At 47.1% G+C, this 18,248-nt stretch overlaps 1 protein-coding gene across 1 annotated transcript in view; it reads right to left on the bottom strand.

Annotated features, from left to right (window-relative positions):
• Positions 1–17,834, bottom strand: part of LOC115085899 (zinc finger protein 271-like) — a 195,015-nt gene extending 177,181 nt beyond the window's left edge. Inside the window, exons 1-3 of the mRNA XM_029592434.1 lie at positions 17,489–17,834; positions 4,490–4,616; positions 4,056–4,175 (exon numbers count right to left, since the gene is read on the bottom strand). Coding sequence (XP_029448294.1) covers positions 4,056–4,175; positions 4,490–4,616; positions 17,489–17,512 — 271 coding nt within the window. The 5' untranslated portion in view covers positions 17,513–17,834. The remainder of the gene's footprint in view (positions 1–4,055; positions 4,176–4,489; positions 4,617–17,488) is intronic.
• Positions 17,835–18,248: the final 414 nt, after the last annotated feature.

The following is an 18,248-nucleotide window of genomic DNA, read 5'->3' as shown; positions in this document are numbered from 1 at the left end:
CAACTGGGAGAGACGGAAGGCTGTACTACCTGAGCCCCCACCTCGCCTGGGTTGTCTGGGATGAAAGGAATGAGACCTACCAAAAGGCCGTGTCCTCTGAAAGGTCATTCCTCTATTGGGATGAACGCTTGAAACCTCTGAGATGACCCTTTATACCAAAGGGGCGCGCCATCTGCTTCTTATCCTCCAGCAAACGAGGAACCGGAGACTCGCCCCACTTACTGGCCAGCTTCTCCAACTCACTCCCAAACAAGAGCAAACTTTTAAAGGGCAATTTCATAAGGTTGGCCTTGGATGTTGCATCGGCCGACCAATTTCTTGGCCATAACTAGTATCTGGCCGCTATCACCGAAGCCACTCCTCTGGCCAAGGTGCGGACCAAATCGCAGCCTGCATCCGCTAAAAAGGCGGCGGTGAGTTCAGCATCAGCAACCTCCTGAGACAGAAGCAAACAAGAGCGAGCCACCAGGGAACAACAGGAAGCTAGCTGCAGGGTCACTGCCACTGCTTCAAATGTTTGCTAAAGGATGACCTCAATTCTCCTATCATGCACATCCTTCAAGGCCTCTCCTCCCTCTACAAGGATAGTCATTCGCTTACAGACAGCACAGTCAAGCGCATCCACTTTCGGAAAACAGATACTCTCTCACCACTGGATCCAGGGGTATAGGCCTTCCAAGGTCCAACCCCCTATAAAATTTGCCTCTGGGGCGTCCAATTCAAGATCAATCAATTCTTGAATGGCGTCCATAACTGGGAAAAAAACAAGAGGCTTTACGCAAAGAAACCAAAATGGGATTTTAATTTGGCTCAGACATGGAATCTGCCCAGGAATTCCCAGCATCTTCAACATCTGGGAAATCAGGGCCGGCAATTCATCTCTATGAAAGAACCGCAACATAGTCCTATACGGCTCCAGTCCCGGAGGAATTTCCCCTTCCTCTAGAGAGTCAGGATCTGCCTCATCATCCGTGCCCACCGGATTCCTGTCAGGGACACCTGCAGTTCGAGGTGTACTTTGGCACTTAAAAGTAGTACCAGAAGAGGGAGAGACCACCGCCTGAGGAACTGAGCTGACAGGATAGGGCGGGGGTGAGGGCTGTGCCTGAAGAAAAGATTGCAATCCCTGAAAAACTTCTACCCAAGGAAAGGCAGAAGGATCCATACTAAAAACAGGAGGCCCTTGAGCGGTGCCTACTGAGCTGCTGAGGAACCAGACAAAGGAATTCCAGTATCAGGCATTCCTCCTGACCCATCTTTACCCTTAACCTCATCAGGCTGGGAAGAACCAGGCTTAGTAGAATCAGAGGAAGACAATTCTCCCTGAGCCTCAAAACAGCGCTGGCACATGTTATAAGGCACGCCAGGCTGAGATGCCCAAATATGACAGCCGGTGCCCAAGGCAAGGCACTTAGGCTTCTTAGCTATTGCTGCCATTATCTTTTTTTTTTTTTTTATATGTGTCCAAAATTTAGGCATCCAGGAGTTAGGCATCCAAAAACTAGGCGTTCCAAGAGCAGGCGCCGCTCAAGCGCACACAAATGTTGGCCTAACGCAGGATAAGAGCGCGTCCAAGCTGGGCATCGCTTAACCTGAACGCCGAAACAGACTCTCAAACTAGACGTCCAAGCGTTGGACGCACAACCTGGACGCACCACAGAAAAGACGTCCTATAGAGGGCAGCTGACCGCATCTGCAAAACGCGTGCAAAAAACAATGACGCGACCTCCTACGTGGCGCACAGTGGAAAAGCTTCGGCGCGGGGCCTAGCCACAAGAGGTAGCTCAACCCGCCAGACTGCCGCCTGTCCCTGGGCCTCCCTGGGGACAGGATGCATGTGGGAACGGAGCGCCGAGCTCAGAAACTGGGAAGGGGAATCCCGGAACAATCCCCTCCTTCATAGTCCCTGTAAGGTAGCAGCTAGGCAGAATGCACATCCAACCAGGGCGAGAGTACATTGTACAAATCTCATCTTTGTGTGGCTTTCCTCACTCCAAATCACATCCAATGTACACCGATGTGTACTGTGCTGTTCGTACCTCTGACTGGGCATGTAAAACTGCCCCCCCAAACCTCACCTTGAGTTACTCGTTACCCCTCCTACAGTGGTATGAACAGTTGACTAATAAGTGTGCCACCCCAGAGGCTCTCTCTCTATACTCCCCTCCATATCACACAGCATAACGCCAGGAAAAAAGCTGCAGTTATTTCCAGCGTTAAAATGTGCGATAACGTGCATTACGCTGTCGCACGCAATGCTAAGCACCCCTCATTTTAATTGACTCCTCCCATTTGGGAACAATTTTTAAAATTTGCATCCGCATCTCGTGAGGCGTTATTTCTCGCGGGATGTTATGGTGTTATCGGGGGCGTTAGGGCCCTAACGCCCGCGATGTGGCCCCTAACGTGATTTGATAAAGGACCCTGATAGAGAGGCTAGAGGCAGCCCAGAGAAAGGCAACCAAAGTGGTGTGGATTCTGCACTAGGAACCCTTATGAGATGAAATTGAAAGACCTCAATATGTATACTCTAAAGGAGATGAGAGAGAGGGGTATAGGAAACCCTTGAAAAGCATTAATAATGCCCAAGAAGCAAACTTTTTCAGTGGAAATTATAAAACTAGCTACGGTTATATGAAGTTCCAAAGCTGCAGACTCAAACAATGTCAGGAAGCATATTTTTGTCCTGAAGAGGGTAGTGGATGCCTGGAAAGCCCTTCTAGAGGAGGAGATGAAGACTAAAATAGTAATGGCATTTAAAAAAAAAAAAAAAAAAAAAGGAGGGGGATGTGTTACTGTTCAGGATTAAGTTCTTGCTTGAGGTTTCATCTTAAGGAATAGCTGGGCTCGAAGGGACAAAATGTTTATTTATGCAAGGATATTTACAGTACAGGAGTACACGTAACACCTTGCTTGTCTACTTATTTGAGAAGTTCAATAAAAATATTAAAGTAAAAAAAACAAAACAGTGGGATAAAACAGAGGAGCCCGGGAGACAGAGGATCGATAACCTGCACATTCTGGCAGATTAGGTCCAAGAAAACAAAGAGGTAGGCGATCTATGATAGCCGTCAGGTAAACAAAACAAAATAGATGCCTTGATCTTTTTCAAAACTTTATTCATGCAGAGACGTGTTCATAAAATTGCCTGACTCAGGCCGAGTTTCGCAGCTCAACAGCCGCTGCCTCAGGGGCTCAGTCACTCAAGTCATGAGTGAAAGCAATGATGCTGTTTCTTCCAATGAACAACAATGGTGTATCAGCAGTACAAGAAGAACTAAAAAAAACAAAGTGACTTTAAGTAGTTTATCTTGCAAATCAGCGTTCGAACTGCAGTCTCAGATTAGCCAATAACAGCAGCAGTATGCCTGCTTCCTGCTTCCAGTAATGCACTGGGGCCACAACAAGCCTAAACGGCAGTGGTACAACTGCATCACGGTGTGGTCTTGGGTGCCGGTTTTGTGGAGAAACAAAGATGAAGATGGCAGGGCCTGAAATGGCCGATGTGCAGAAGAGGTAGAGGCCAAAATGTAATAGACTGTGGGTATACTCAGGGGAAGGGCTAAAAGCACACATAAAAAGAGCTGGGAGGAGGAAGGAGTTGTGTCGGGTTGCATAAGGGATTTTGTACATGTGCATACCTAAATTGACCAAAGGGACCGTTTTGGTTTTTACGTGCTGTCATTATACTAGGTATCCTCCTCCGTTGGCTTCACTCTGCAATTTGAACGTGTGGTGCTGGCCAGTACTGTGGAGCCCTGCGATTTCACCTTCATAACGAAGCCAGACGAAGAGGAACAAGGAGGAGCATGAAATGCTGCGCTCCTACTGCCGCTGAGAGGGAAGAGAATCTAGCTGGGGCTCTAACTATTGCCACATATGAAGGACTTTCCCAGGCCGTACTGATTGAGAAGCAATGTCTTATAAGACTGGAGCCTGTAACAGAAACCCCTGTTTCCAGAGGAGCTTGTGCAGGGGTCTCTGCAGTTCCCAGCTGCTCCTTCCACTCTTCCTCTCAGCAGTTTTACCCCGGTCCCTCTTATTCCTGCACTCACCTGAGCAGCTGCTTCTCCCAGTTCCTCTTTCCTCTGATCCCGGCTCGTCCCTGATGTACGGCTCTTCCCCTCGTTCAATGTGGGAGATAATATCAGGGGTGGTAGTTGGAGAGCCTGTTCCTGGGGTAAGAGCACTGCATTAGGTTTCCCATAATTACTCTGGATAGGATTCCCCACATTCAGGGCTTAGAAATCTCTCCAGCATAAAGAATTTCACCTGCTTTAATGAACAAAAACAGTGAAATCCTCAGTTAAAGAGAAACAGTTTCATGGCCCTGCATGTTCAGAAAAGACGCATAAACCCTCTTTATCCCTTGTACAACACGCATTGTACAAGGGATAAAGAGGGAAGAGACATGAGTCTCCTTCATGACCTTTACATTCGGAACTATCTTTTTCATCATGGCTAATGAGAAGGTAAAATTATTCCTTACCCAGTGAGATGAGGCTCTCATAATTCTCCCTCATCACTTCCTTGTAAAGCTGCTTCTGCTGTTCTTCTAAATCCTCCCACTCCTCCTGGGAGAAACGGATGGCGATGTCCTCAAAGGTTACTGGGTCCTGAAACACAAACCCTTCCACACTCAGCACCTTCTGCATCTCGTCCATCAGGAGACTTCCCAGCGCTGGGGGACTTTTCTTTTTGTTTATAATTTGGTCACATAATACAGTCTGTGAGTTTCATACAAAATATTCTAGCACAGTGTACCTGGTTCCAGCTCCACTTACCTGGTGCCTGCTTTTGGCTAAGTTTGAAAAGTCTAATTTAATCTAACTTTATTCTGCATTTTCCAAATATAATTTGCCTTCCCTCTGCTGTTTAGAATCTGTCCCGCCCTCCCCACTCTTTCCCACCCCTACAGTGTTTCCTTCTTAAATATTTCTTCCAAGGACCTAGGATAATTGAATAGTATAGGCCTGAAGTGCCAAGCTCTTAACTAGCTTATTAGTCTCTATTAGCAAAATGTTCTTTATTCAGCGCAACACTTGTGGTGCTTACATCCCAAGGCGTACCTTTTGGAGAATGGCCGTCTAATTTGCCTTCAGCTGTCTGCCATGAATAAGGAGCTAACGCACCTGAAGGAGATGTTATGCAAGATTCAAATAACCTCCCCTTCTTTGCAGCATCCTGTATATCTCTCCCAACCCTCACAGCGGATTCAGAAACCCAGGTATAAGAGGTTTACAGTGGGCTCTGGTAGAACACGACCTGTGTCTCTGAGACACCCAGTTTCCCCAACTTTTGAAGCATCCTGAGTATCCACCCCCACTCCCACAGGGAAGCCAGACATCCAGGACTCAGAATACCAGGAAACAATTTGATTATAGTGGGCTCTGGCAGAATAAGGCCTGTGACGAAGAGACACCCACTCTCCCCTCTGGTACCCTTACATAATGCATTTTCTGCATTGGAAAATGAAGAAGTCCAAATAGCAGAATATGAAATGATGTCTGAAAGGGAAGGAGTCACCCAATGCACCCAGAATCCCTTCAATACGATTAAATGTCCTAAAAGAAAGCTGCTTCTGCTGGGAGATTCAATTATCAAAGGAGTCAACTTGGGGAAACTCATGATGATGGGGACACAATAGTTAAATGCCTTCCAGGATCCTCAGCTATCAGAAATGCAAACCAGGTGGTCAACACAAATATAAAAGAAAGAAATCTGTTATCAATGTTATAATCCATCTGGGCCCAATGACCTTGCTAGAAACGATGCCCACAAAGTACAGAGAGATTTCCAAAATCCAAGGGAAAAAGATTAGACACATGGCAAAGACTATTGCCTTTTCAGAAGTATTACCTGTTCATGGAAAAAGAAAGGAAGGGTCATGCTATATAGATAACTCCAATGTCTGGCCCAAAACCTGGTGTAAAGAATGTGGATTTAGATACAATGGTGGCCGGGGCCGAGTATGGAGCAATTAAAGAATATATGGTAAAGATAAGCTATGCTTCTATCTTCAGACGGTCTGCTGTTTTGTATATATAACTGACAGCTATGTTGCTTTGGTTACACAATCTGTTTCCATTGTTTAATGCCATCTTGGCTGTATATGGTTTATTATTATATTTTTTGGAATGCTTAATAAAAAAAACTTTACATTTAAAAAAAAAAAAAAAAAAAGATTATATGGTAATGACGGCCCACATTTGTCAATGGCAGGAAAGAGGCTGCTAAGTGAAAAATTCAGATCATGCATGATCAGGCATTTCAACTAAGGAACAGGGGTGGCAGGAGGTGGCCAGGGAACTTGGCAGGTCACCCTCAAGCAAAACAGGAAGAGGGAAGAGAAAGCAGAAAAATCAATCAGTTCAAAAATGCAAAAAAAAAGGTTGCCTAGGAAGAGCAGCTGGAAAGCTGTGACCACAAATGCTCGTAGACTGGGTAACAAAATCCCAGACCTGCAGGCCCTAATGGTGGAGGCGGACTTGGATATTGTTGAGGTTACAGAGACTTGGTTCACTGAGTCTCATGATTAGGATGTGGCCATCCTTGGCTATAACTTGCTAAGAAAGGACAGAGAGGACAAACAAGAGGGAGGAGGAGCTCTTTGTGTCAAAAACAATATCCAAGCAACTGAACTGCAAAGGACGTGGGGTAGAGAAGAAGATGGCGCTTCCATTGTTACTGGTGTGATCTACGGGCCACCCACTCAAACGAAAGAACTGGACAGAGAACTCATCAAAGACATCCAAAAGGTGGGAAAGAAGGGAGAAGTGTTGCTCATGGGAGATTTTAATCTGGCGAATGTAGACTGGAGTATTCCTTCTGTGAAACCTACGAGAAGTAGAGAGATAGTGGATGCCCTTCAAGCGGCTCTACTCAAACAAATGGTAATGGAACCCATGAGGGAGGATGTGATACTCGATCTGGTGCTCAGTAATGGTGATAATGTCTCTAATGTTCAGGTAGGGGCTCACCTAAGCAGCAGTGATCATCAGACGGTATGGTTCGATTTTGCAAATATGACACAGAGAAGACACGTGAAGACCCGAGTTTTGAATTTCACAAATACAGACTTTGTCGAAATAGGGACATACCTGGAGGAAGACCTGGAAGGCTGGGAGAAAACGGTGAGGTGGAATAACAGTGGGCCAAGTTAAAAGGAGCAATTACCAAGGCAACAAATCTATATGTTGGAAAAGTAAACAAAAGTAAGAGGAATAAGAAACCAATCTGGTTCTATGAGGAGGTGGCTGAAAAAATAAAGGCAAAAAGAACAGCATTCAAGAAGTATAAAGGATCCCAAAAAAAAGAACTCAGAGAAGAATATCTGTTAAAACAGAGGGAAATGAAGAAAGAATTAAGGAAAGCAAAAGGTCAAGTGGAAGAAAGGATGGCCAAAGAGGTAAAGCGAGGAGACAAAACATTTTTCAGATACATCAGAGAAAGGAGAGAGGTCAGAAGTGGTGTAGAAAAATTGGTTCTTACCTGCTGTTTTTCGTTCCTGGAATACCACAGATCAGTCCAGACTCCTGGAATTATGCCTCCTTTCCAGAAGATAGAGACAGAGAAAGTTTCACTGCCAATAACCCGGAGTGCCTCCTGCGGTCCCTCAGTATTGACCTGTACCCAAGCCAAGCTAAATATATGCAAATTTAATGCAAATAACATTTCCCCAAACGAGCGAGGGAAAATGAGGATAAAACCTTTCCCAAAAAACTGATCGTTCTATAACTCCACAAGAGGAGAACCAGCTTGAACCGTAAGCAGCTCTGCAGCCTATATACAAGCAGAAACCTGAGAGAAATGTATTTTTAATTTATTTATTTGTTTTTCTATACCGATGTTCATCGGACATATCACACCGGTTTACAGTGCAACAGAGGAGTCTATTGGTGTAGACTTCTTGTTTTACATTAGAACATTGTGACATTTAGGATTGGACTTCATCACATTTTACATTGAACTTTGTAATATTTTGCATTGAACTTTATAACATATTGTTTTGAACGTAATAACATTTTACATTGAACTTTATAACATTATATAGTGAGACTTTATGACGTTGAGCATTGAAACTTTACAGTATGTGTAGCAGTTGGTCAGTGGGGAGTTATTCTGAATCATATTATAGGTATAGAAGATAGTTTACGAATTTGCATCAAGAGTGGTAAGAAGGTTTGGTTTTTTGGGGTTGATCATAATGTGTGGTTATGCAGATCTGATGTGGGTGTTGAGGGAGGGGAGTGGGAGGTGAGTGGGGGGGAGCTAGTGTTCATGTGTTGGCTGGTGGGTGGTAGTTGGGTATGCTTTTTTGAAGAGCCATGTTTTGAGGGTTTTTTTGAATGATTTGTGGGGTTGTGGGGTTAAGCCTGAGTTGAGGAGGAAAGCTGTTCCAGAGTGTTGGACCTGCCACTGTTAGGGATCGTTCCCTTGTTGAGGTTAGGTGGGCCATTTTTGGTGATGGTGTAGGAATGAGTCCAGTGTTAGTGGATCGGAGTGTTCTCTGGGTGGAATGAAAGTGAAGGGCTGGGCTTAGCCAGTCGAAGTTTTCAGTGTATAGTGCTTTGTGTATGAGTGTTAGAACTTTGTATTGAATTATTGTGGTATGGGTAGCCAGTGCAAGTTTTTGAGGATTGGTAAGATGTGTTCAGACCTTTTGGTGTTGGAGAGTGATCTTGCCACTGCATTTTGGAGCAGTTGTAATGGCCTGAGAGAATTGGATGGTAGGCCCAGGAGTAGGGCATTATAATAGTCGAGTTTAGAGAATAGCAGGGCTTGAAGTACTGTTCTGTAGTCTTGGGCGTAGAGAAGTGGTTTGATTTTTTTTAGGATTTGCAGTTTGAAGAATCCATCCTTTATTACTGAGCTGATGTGATTCTTCATGTTGAGTTCATTGTCCATGAGTACATCAAGATCTCTGGCTGAGGAGGATATTCTAGCGTCTATTGTAGGTGCTGAGTTGTTGTTTTTAAGTGATGACAAATACGAACAGACTCTCACCCAAACCTCGGTGGAACTCTGGACTGATCTGTGGTATTCCAGGAACAAAAATGAGCAGGTGAAAACCAATTTTCCTTTCCTGGGATGTACCCAAGGTTCCTAATTAGGGTGGAACTTTGAGAGTCTTGCTCGGAGAACACTCTCACTGAAGCCCATGGATTCTGGGTATTGGACATCCAAAAAATAATGTCTGGCAAAAGTGTGCAACGACTTCCAAACAGCTGCCCAACAAATCTCTTGCAGTGACACCAGCTGGCACTCAGCCCACGAAGTTGCCTGAGACTGAACTAAATGAGCTCTCAATCCCTCCGGGACCGGACACCCCTTAAAGAAATAAGTGGAGCTAATTGCCTCTTTCAACACCTTGCAATTGTGGACTTTGATGCCTTCTGCCCTTTCTTGGGGCCAATCCATAGCAGAAAGAGATGGTCAGATAATCTGAAACCACTGGTGACCTTGAGATAACGCAACAAGGCCTGTCTGACATCCAAACACCGCAACTACTTAGCATGCGGAGATGACACATCTAGATTCGGAAAGGTAAGTAGTTCCACGGACTGGTTCAAATGAAAAGACGACACCACCTTCGGAAGAAAAGAAGGCACCATCCTCAAGGAAATCCCGGAGTCCGAGATATTCAAAAAAGGTTCTCTGCACGATAACGCTTGCAATTCTGAAATCCTCCGGGTGGAACAAATGGCTACCAGAAACACTACTTTCAAGGTAAGATACTTTAATGTAGACCTTTTTAAAGGAGCCACACACATCCCTTTAAGAACCAAATTCAGATTCCAGGAGGAGCATGTTTTCCATACCAGAGGTCGCAAATGCTTAGCACCTCAAAAAAAATGAACCACATCCGGATGGGCTGCAAGCGACAGACCATGCACTCTACCTTGCAGCCAGCCCAAGGCTGCAACCTGAACCTTCAGTGATTTGGAAGCCAAGTCTTTCATCAGACCCTTCTGCAGAAAAGCCAGGATGCGAGGAATCGAAGCCTGACTCGAAACCATTCCTTGAGCTGAACATCAGGATTCGAAGAATTTCCAAACCCTCACATATGACAATGACGTGGAAATCTTCCTAGCCTGCAACAAAGTAGAAATGACATCCTCCAGATAACCTTTTTCTCTCAGTTGCTTCCTTTCAAAAGCCAGGCCGCAAAATAAAAGCAATCAAGTCCAGGTGAGGAACACCGCACCTGCAACTTATCAGAGCCATCGCCTCTTCTGACAGCTCCCATTCCCCCAGATCCAATTTCTGATGACTGAGAAAATTTGCTTGCATATTGTCTACTCCGGCAATGTGGGACACCGCCAGCATAGCTAGATTCTGCTCGGCCCAAAGAATCAAATCCTGCAGCTCCTGGGCCACTGCCCGACTCCTGGTTCCCCCTTGATGGTTGACATAAGCCACTGTGGTTGTGTTGTCCGATAAGATGCGTACTGTGCAGCCGCTCAACAGAGGGAGAAATGCAATCAAGGCGTACCGCACTGCCCTTGTCTCCAAACAGTTGATAGACCAGGGCTTCTCTTCCTCGGACCACTGCCCCTGAACAGAATGATTCTGGCATATCGCTCCCCAGCCGGAGAGATTGGCATCCGTGGAAACCACCACTCACTCTGGCAGGTCCACTCCGTGCCTCAAATGTTCTTGACCAAGCCACCATGAAACACTGGACCTGGTGGGCTCCTCAAGTGAAAGAAGAAGACGAAACTCCTCCGACAAAGGATCCCAAACGGAAAGGTGCAACCGCTGCAAGGGCGTCATATGCGCAAAGGCCCAAGGAACCAGCTCCAACGTCGAGGCCATAGAGCCTAGGACTTGTAGGTAATCCCAGACCCTGGGCATCCTCACTTCCAATAATCTGCACACCTTCATCTGCAGCTTGATTATACGATCCTCCATAAGGAAAATCTTCCCCGCCTTGGTATCGAAGTGTGCTCCCAAGAAGTCCAGAACTTGAATAACCGGTTGAGGTGATTCGTCGCCAGATTCACCACCCATCCCAGTAACCTCAATTGTTGCAAGACGAGATCCATTGCCTGAACGCCCGGGGCTTCCGACTTTGCCCAAATGAGCCAGTCGTCCAGATATAGATTAACCAGGTTGTCCCTTTTTCTGAGCACTGCCACCACAACCACCATCACCTTGATGAATATCCACAGTGCCGTAGCCAAACCAAACAGAAAGGTGCAAAATTGGAAATGTTTTCCCGAGGATCATGAAGTGCAGAAGCCTCCGATGCCTCAGATGAATCGGAACATGCAGATAAGCTTCTGTCAAATCCAAAAACACCAGGAACTCTCCCTTGCGCACTGCTGCAATCACTGACTGCAGTGTTTCCATTTGAAACCGAGGAACTTTGAGAGCGACATTTACCTTCTTTAAATCCAAAATCTGGATGGTATGAACAGTCCTTTTTTGAGTTCACAAAGTATACTGAATATATACCTGCCCTTTGTTCCCCCACTGGGAAAGGAACCATGGCTCCCAATGCTTGAAACTGTTCCATGGTACCTTGAACTACCTTTCGCTTTCCAACCGAGGTGCAAGGGGATACCATGAGCAAATCCCAAAATGGATGAGAGAATTCTAACACGTAACCATCTTTTATCACGCTGAGGACCCACTGAGAACTAATGGAATCAAAGGCCACAATTCCTCCTTTCAGAACAATCGTATCACTTCCGGGTCGTCTCCCTCTGCCACCGGCATCTGGACCAACCCACCCTCCAGATCTGGACTATCCGGATCAACACCCAAGGCCACCAGATCATTGTCCGCCCCCATAGGATCCGGAACATCTACACTCTGAGGAACACCTTCCAAATCAATGGAGTCAACACCCGGATGGGAGGATGCTGTCCTCATCCCGAGGATCCTAGGCATTTGGCATGACACCAGCCCCTCAGATCCCCCAGATCTCTTAGCCGGTTGCTGAATGGCAGGCTTCTGAGAGCAACCTGACTTCCTGCCAGCTGCTTTGCGTGCCAAAAACGCCTTGTGCATCAAAAACAAATGACATATGTTCAATAAAAATGTAATTGCAATAAATAAATAAATAAATTCGGAAGTGAAAGCAGTGGGATGCTCAGCGGCATCATCAGAAGGATCCCCCTCCCCATCGAAATCGGCTGCCTCCGATCAAAAAAGCCTTGCCCCACCATGGACAACGGAGGAGGGAGGTCATCGCAACCCCGATTCGCCCCTGAGCAGCCCTCAACCTCGGACAAAATGGCCGACTTTCCCGCACCCGGTGGAGGAGGAGCAGCCGACTTTAAAGACGCTCCCGCGCCTGAACTCAGCTTTGCCTGCCGGACTGCTGCAGGCTCCGATGGCCTCAACCCGCCCCCTTCCACCGGAGAGGCAGCGGGAGCACAGTCCATTGTGGGAGAGACGCGGTGGCGCGTTCCCGCCTGAGCGACAAGTACTGCTGCGCGGCATCGCCTCTGCAACACGGCGCGCCAACTTTGATCAGGCCCCACCCCGCAGTTAAAGAGAATGAGCTCCGCCTGCACTGTGCGGCTAAACAGGTCCACCACCCGTGCTCCCACCTCAGCAGAGCAGCCCCCAACTCGCCACACAGTCTCCCGGCCACAGAAGCTTCCAAAAGATTCTGCTAAAGAAGCCTTTTTATTTGTTTTTTTAAAACTTTACTAACGCACAAGAGAGAAGAAACCACTTCTTCCCTGACTGAGAGCTGCTGCTGAAGAGCCAGAGTTCTCCTGTGGGAGAGGAGGGAACTGGTACCACCAGCTATGCCTCCCCAGGCAGCGACTGAGACAGGTGAGTGTCCCCGACCCCCTGCTCGTTGCCCAAACCACGAAGAATAGCCCGACCAGGGTCTAACAAGCTCCTGGGAGGAAATTTAGAAGAATCCCCTACTTTTTTAACTCATCAAGACTGCAGGGATTGCACCTCCATCATCTGCTGGAGACAGAGAAATACTGAGGACTACAGGTGGCACTCCGGGTTATTGGTAGTGTCAGTGAAACTTTCTCTGTCTCCATCTTCTGGAAGGGAGGCATAATCCCAGGAGTCTGGACTGATCCGGGTATGAACAGGAAAGTGAAATTGTGTGGCGAGTAACAAAGAAAAGGCAGAAATATTAAACAAATATTTCAGTTTGGTATTTACTAAAGAAGACCCTGGAGAAGGCCCATTGCTAATTAGCAAGACCATAGTTGGGGATAAAGTAAATGGAACTCTGTTTACAGAAGAGACCGCATGGGAGGAGCTAGGCAAACTGAAAGTGGACAAGGCCACAGGGCCGGATGAGATACACTCCAGGATACTAAGAGAGCCCAGAGCTGTGCTGGTGGGTCTGCTGAAGGATCTGTGCAATAGATCCCTGGAAACAGGAGTAGTGCCATGGGATTGGAAAAGAGCGATGGTGGTCCCACTTCACAAGAGTGGTAGCAGAGAGGAGGCTGGAAACTACAGGCCGGTTAGCCTCACCTCAATGGTGGGAAAATTAATGGAGACTCTGGTGAAGGAAAGGATAGTGAACTACCTATAATCCAGTGGATTGCAGTACCCTGTTGCTGTTAAATGTTTTACTGTTTTTTAAACTGTTACATGTAAAGCCTGTTGCTATTTTATTGTTTCACTGTAAACCGAGGTGATGTATGTCTATACGTACCGCGGTATAAAAGAATCTATAAATAAATAAAAAATACCCAAGGCAGCATGGATTCACCAGAGGAAGGTCCTGTTACCTAAATCTAACTGACTTTTTTGATTGAGTGACTAGAGAACTGGATCAAGGAAGAGAGGAAAATTAGTTCTTACCTGTTAATTTTCGTTCCTATAGTACCACGGATCAGTCCAGACCGTGGGTTGAGCCTCCTGCCCAGCAGATGGAGACAGATCAAAACTGAAAGGGTATCCTATATCAGGACAGAGCCTACCCTGCAGCCCTTCAGTATAACCATTGTCAAAGCAGATAAGAATTTAAGATAAACCCCGAAAATAGATCAAACAAGTAAACAAGACTCAAATGAGTAACCAACGAAACAATTATCAACAAGGAATGGACTCTGTAAAATAGCGCGCCTGCATATCCTTGGTCATCAATTACAGATGCTTCCGGTGTCCTGAAGAGAATGATAGAGGATATCCATTCAAAGACCTGTAGGAAAAAACTTTGAGCGGACGGCAGAAAAGAAAGAAACCAGGGAAGAGCGTCTGGACTGATCCGTGGTACTACAGGAATGAAAATTAACAGGTTAAGAACTAATTTTCCTTTCCCTGTACGTACCTGGATCAGTCCAGACCATGAGATGTACCAAAGCTTCCCTAAACCTGATGGGACCGAGACAGTTCTGCTCGAAGCACCTGCAGCCCGAAAGAACCAAAGACCGATGCGTGCACATCCAGACGGTAATGCCGGGCAAAAGTATGCAGGGATGTCCATGTAGCGGCCATGCAGATCTCTTGCGGAGAGACCGACTGACTCTCCGCCCACGAAGTAGCCTGAGAACGCAAAGAGTGAGCCTTCAAGCCCTCAGGAACTGTCCGGCCTTGACAGATATAAGCCGAGGCAATCGCTTCCTTCAACCAGCGAGCAATAGTAGTCTTAGAAGCCTGTTTGCCCCTATTGGACCACTCCAGAGGACAAAAAGATGATCGGAGACCTGAAACTCATTGGTGACTTGAAGATAACGGAGTAACATGCGTTTCACATCAAGCCGGCGAAGATCGCCCCCAGAGGGACCTGCGACGTCCTCCGTAGAGAATGCGGGAAGTTCCACCGACTGATTAATATGGAAGGAAGAAACAACAGTCTTGAGAGAGACTCCCGAATCAGAAAAACACAGAAAGGGCTCCCGACAGGACAGCGCTTGAATCTCCGAAACCCGACGAGTGGAACAAATAGAAACCAAGAAAAAACCCCTTAAGTGTAAGATCCTTTAAGTAGCCCGACAGAAAGATTTGAATGGAGGCACACAGAGAGCCTGGAGGACTAAATTGAGATTCCAGGACGGATATGTGGGATGGACGGGTGGCCGCAAATGTTTGGCGCCCTTCAAGAACCGAGCAACATCCGGGTGAGACGCCAAGGTGTGCCCTTCTATGCGACCGAGAAGAGAACCGAGAGCGGACACTTGGACGCACAACGAATTAAAGGAAAGACCCTTGGAGATGCCTTTCTGGAGAAAGGAAAGAACTACTGAGACTGGTGCCAAATGTGCTGAGACACCCGATTCAGAACAGATAGTCTCAAAGACTTTCCAAACACGAACATAAGCCAAAGAAGTAGATGGCTTACGTGCCTGCAGGAGAGTGGTAATCACCTCCTCCCTCCTCCTTATAGCCTTTACGCCTCAGACGTCTCCGTTCAAAAGCCAGGCCGCTAGACAGAAGCAATCTGCCTGGTCGAAAAATACGGGACCCTGCCAAAGCAGATGAGGAAGATGGCCGAGACGAAGAGGCCTGTCCGATGCCAGGTTGACCAGATCCGTGAACCACGGTCTGCGGGGCCATTCGGGTGCTACCAGAATGACCGGCCCCTTGTGAAGTTCTATTCTTTGGAGCGCTTTTCCCACGAGAGGCCACGGAGGAAACACGTAGAGGAGGACATCCAAGGGCCAGGGGAGAGCGAGAGCATCCACTCCCTCCAAAAAGTGTTCCCTCCATTGGATGAAGAACTGGTTGGCTTTGGAATTGCTCAAAGTCGCTATGAGGTCTAGGTGCGGGGGACCCCACCTGCTGATGATCAATTCCATGGCCCCGTCCGAGAGCTCCCACTCTCCCGGATCGAGACGCTGGCGACTGAGGAAATTGGCTTGCACATTCTCCTTGCCCGCTATGTGGGAGGCCACCAGGCAGTCCAGGTGACACTCCGCCCAGGCAAGGAGCCGGCTGGCTTCCAGGGCCACTAGATGACTCAGAGTGCCCCCTGTCGGTTGATATAAGCTACCGTCGTGGAGTTGTCGGAGAGGACCCTCACTGCCTTGTCTCAGAGCAGGGGCAAAAACTCCTATAAGGCCAGACAAACCACCCGGGCTTCCAGCCGATTGATATGCCAACGGGATTGGACTGGAGACCAGTATCCCTGCGTGGTCTGAGACTGGCAGACGGCTCCCCAGCCGGAGAGACAGGCATCCGTGGTGACTATGATCCACACTATGGAGTCCGAAGAGGCATTCCCCTCAGAAGATGCGGAAGCGAAAGCCACCACTGTATGTCGGCGATGATAGAGGCCGAAAGCGGAAGAACCATTTGAAACTGTTCCGACACCGGCTGCCAGCGGGATAGCAAAGCTCTCTGTAACGATCGCATATGCGCAAAAACCCAGGGGACTAGGTCGATGGTGGAGGCCATAGTCCCCAGGACCTGGAGGTAGTCCCACGCCGTCGGGAGTGAGATAAGGTTGCGCACCTGGTCAATGAGCTTGAGTGCTCGAGCACGAGGCAGAAACACCTTTCCGACCCGAGTATCAAAGCGGGCCCCCAGAAATTCCAACACCTGGGAAGGCTGGAGATGGCTTTGGGGGAAGTTGACTATCCACCCGAGAAAGGTAAGAAGAGCTAAAACCCAGTCAACCGCATGCCTGCAGAGAACTTCTGATTTGGACCTCACGAGCCTACACATTCATAAAACCTTTTCCATTGAAAAGAAATCAGTAGAACAAGGGGTCACAACATGAAACTTCAGGGAGGACGACTCAGAACCAACTTCAGGAAATATTTCTTCACGGAGAGTGTGGTGGATGCTTGGAATGCCCTTGTGGAGATGGTGAAAATTAAAACAGTGAAAGAATTCAAAAGGGCATGGGATAAACACTGTCGATCCCTAAAAACTAGAGGATGGAAATGAAGAAAAGAGTGCATGGGGGTAACTTGCTGTTGCAGCAGTTACTGCCCTTAACCAATAAGCCTTCATACTGTTAATGTAATTCCATCAGTGCTCTCTGCTTCAATGGCAGGGGAATGGGATTCAGACAGTAACTAACAAGGGCCCCGACTTCTATGGTCTGGGGAAACAAATAAACATGGGTGTAGTTTGCTGGTGATGCAGTTACTACCCTTAACCAATAAACCTACCTACTGTTAATGCAACTCCATCATTGCTCTCTGCTTCAGCAACATGAGGTAACAGAGAATTGGATTCAGACAGTAACCAACGAGGGCACTGACTTTTACGGTTTGGTAACTGATAAGCATGGAGGTAACCTGCACAGCGGGGTATAAGCTTGCTGGGCAAACTGGATAGACCATTTGGTCCTTTTCTGCCGTCATTTCTATGTTTCTAGAATAACAACTGGAAACCAGTTGTACACAGAACCCTAGACACAAAGTCTCACTTTATAGGATTCCTGATCTTTTTCCTTACATTTAGAAGAATCCCAAAATGCCTTTTATTAGCTTCAAGTCTGATCTGGATCCTTTTAAAGTCAGGGCTGACTTTGCAATGTCCAGATTAGAAATCTGCAGCAGTGTATAGAAAGGGTAGAAAGTTGGGAGCAATTTCCTACCTGAGCAGTAGCTCCTGCAGGCATTTTCCTCTCTGCTTTTGCTGCTTTCAGGATTAGAAATAAACTGGGGGCTCTTTCTCTTGGGGGGGGGGGAAGAGCTGAGTGTTTGCCTCTTCAGTGAGATCTCCCCTCCCTTCCTGTTACAGAGAAGGGCAGAAGCTGAGATTTTAATGCTGACGGTGTATGGTTTCCAACTATTACTCTGCAAATTAAAAGATGAAAAAAGAAAAAAAAAACGTTGACTATCCCCAGCACAGGTCGACAACTCTTGCAGCTATACGCAGCCCAATGATTTCCCACTGGGAAAGGGTAGAACTTTACACTGAAGGCAGAGACTGATAGCACAAAAAGGGGCTGAGCCTTGTCCTGAGGGCACAGACTGATGACGTCTCAAGGGGGCGGAGTTTTACACTAAGCACAGACTGGTGACGTTTTTGTGTTTCTTATCTATGAAAGCTGCAGCCCGAGGTGACAGGAACTGCACTGCACTGCAGGGAATAAATGGAAAACTTTTACTGCAGGAGCTAAACAGAGCTAGAAGTGAACTTGCAGCGGCCGGGCTAACAGTGCCCAGAAAGACAGGTGACGACTCAGCAGCAAGTTTCTTAAAGGCGCTCTACCCTGCATCACACACGTCACATGGACAGGGGGCAAGGTTGGAGTTTCACACTTTGCACAGACTGATAACATCAAACGGGAGAGTGACATTCTAAACTGAGTGCTGTCACTCCTGGGCCGAAATGTCTGTTTCTTTGCAGTG

Source organism: Rhinatrema bivittatum, chromosome 2 (genome assembly GCF_901001135.1).
Source record: "Rhinatrema bivittatum chromosome 2, aRhiBiv1.1, whole genome shotgun sequence".
In the NCBI taxonomy this organism is placed as follows: domain Eukaryota; kingdom Metazoa; phylum Chordata; class Amphibia; order Gymnophiona; family Rhinatrematidae; genus Rhinatrema; species Rhinatrema bivittatum.
The sequence above is the reverse complement of the archived record's forward strand: the minus strand, read 5'-3'. Positions and strand labels throughout refer to the sequence as shown.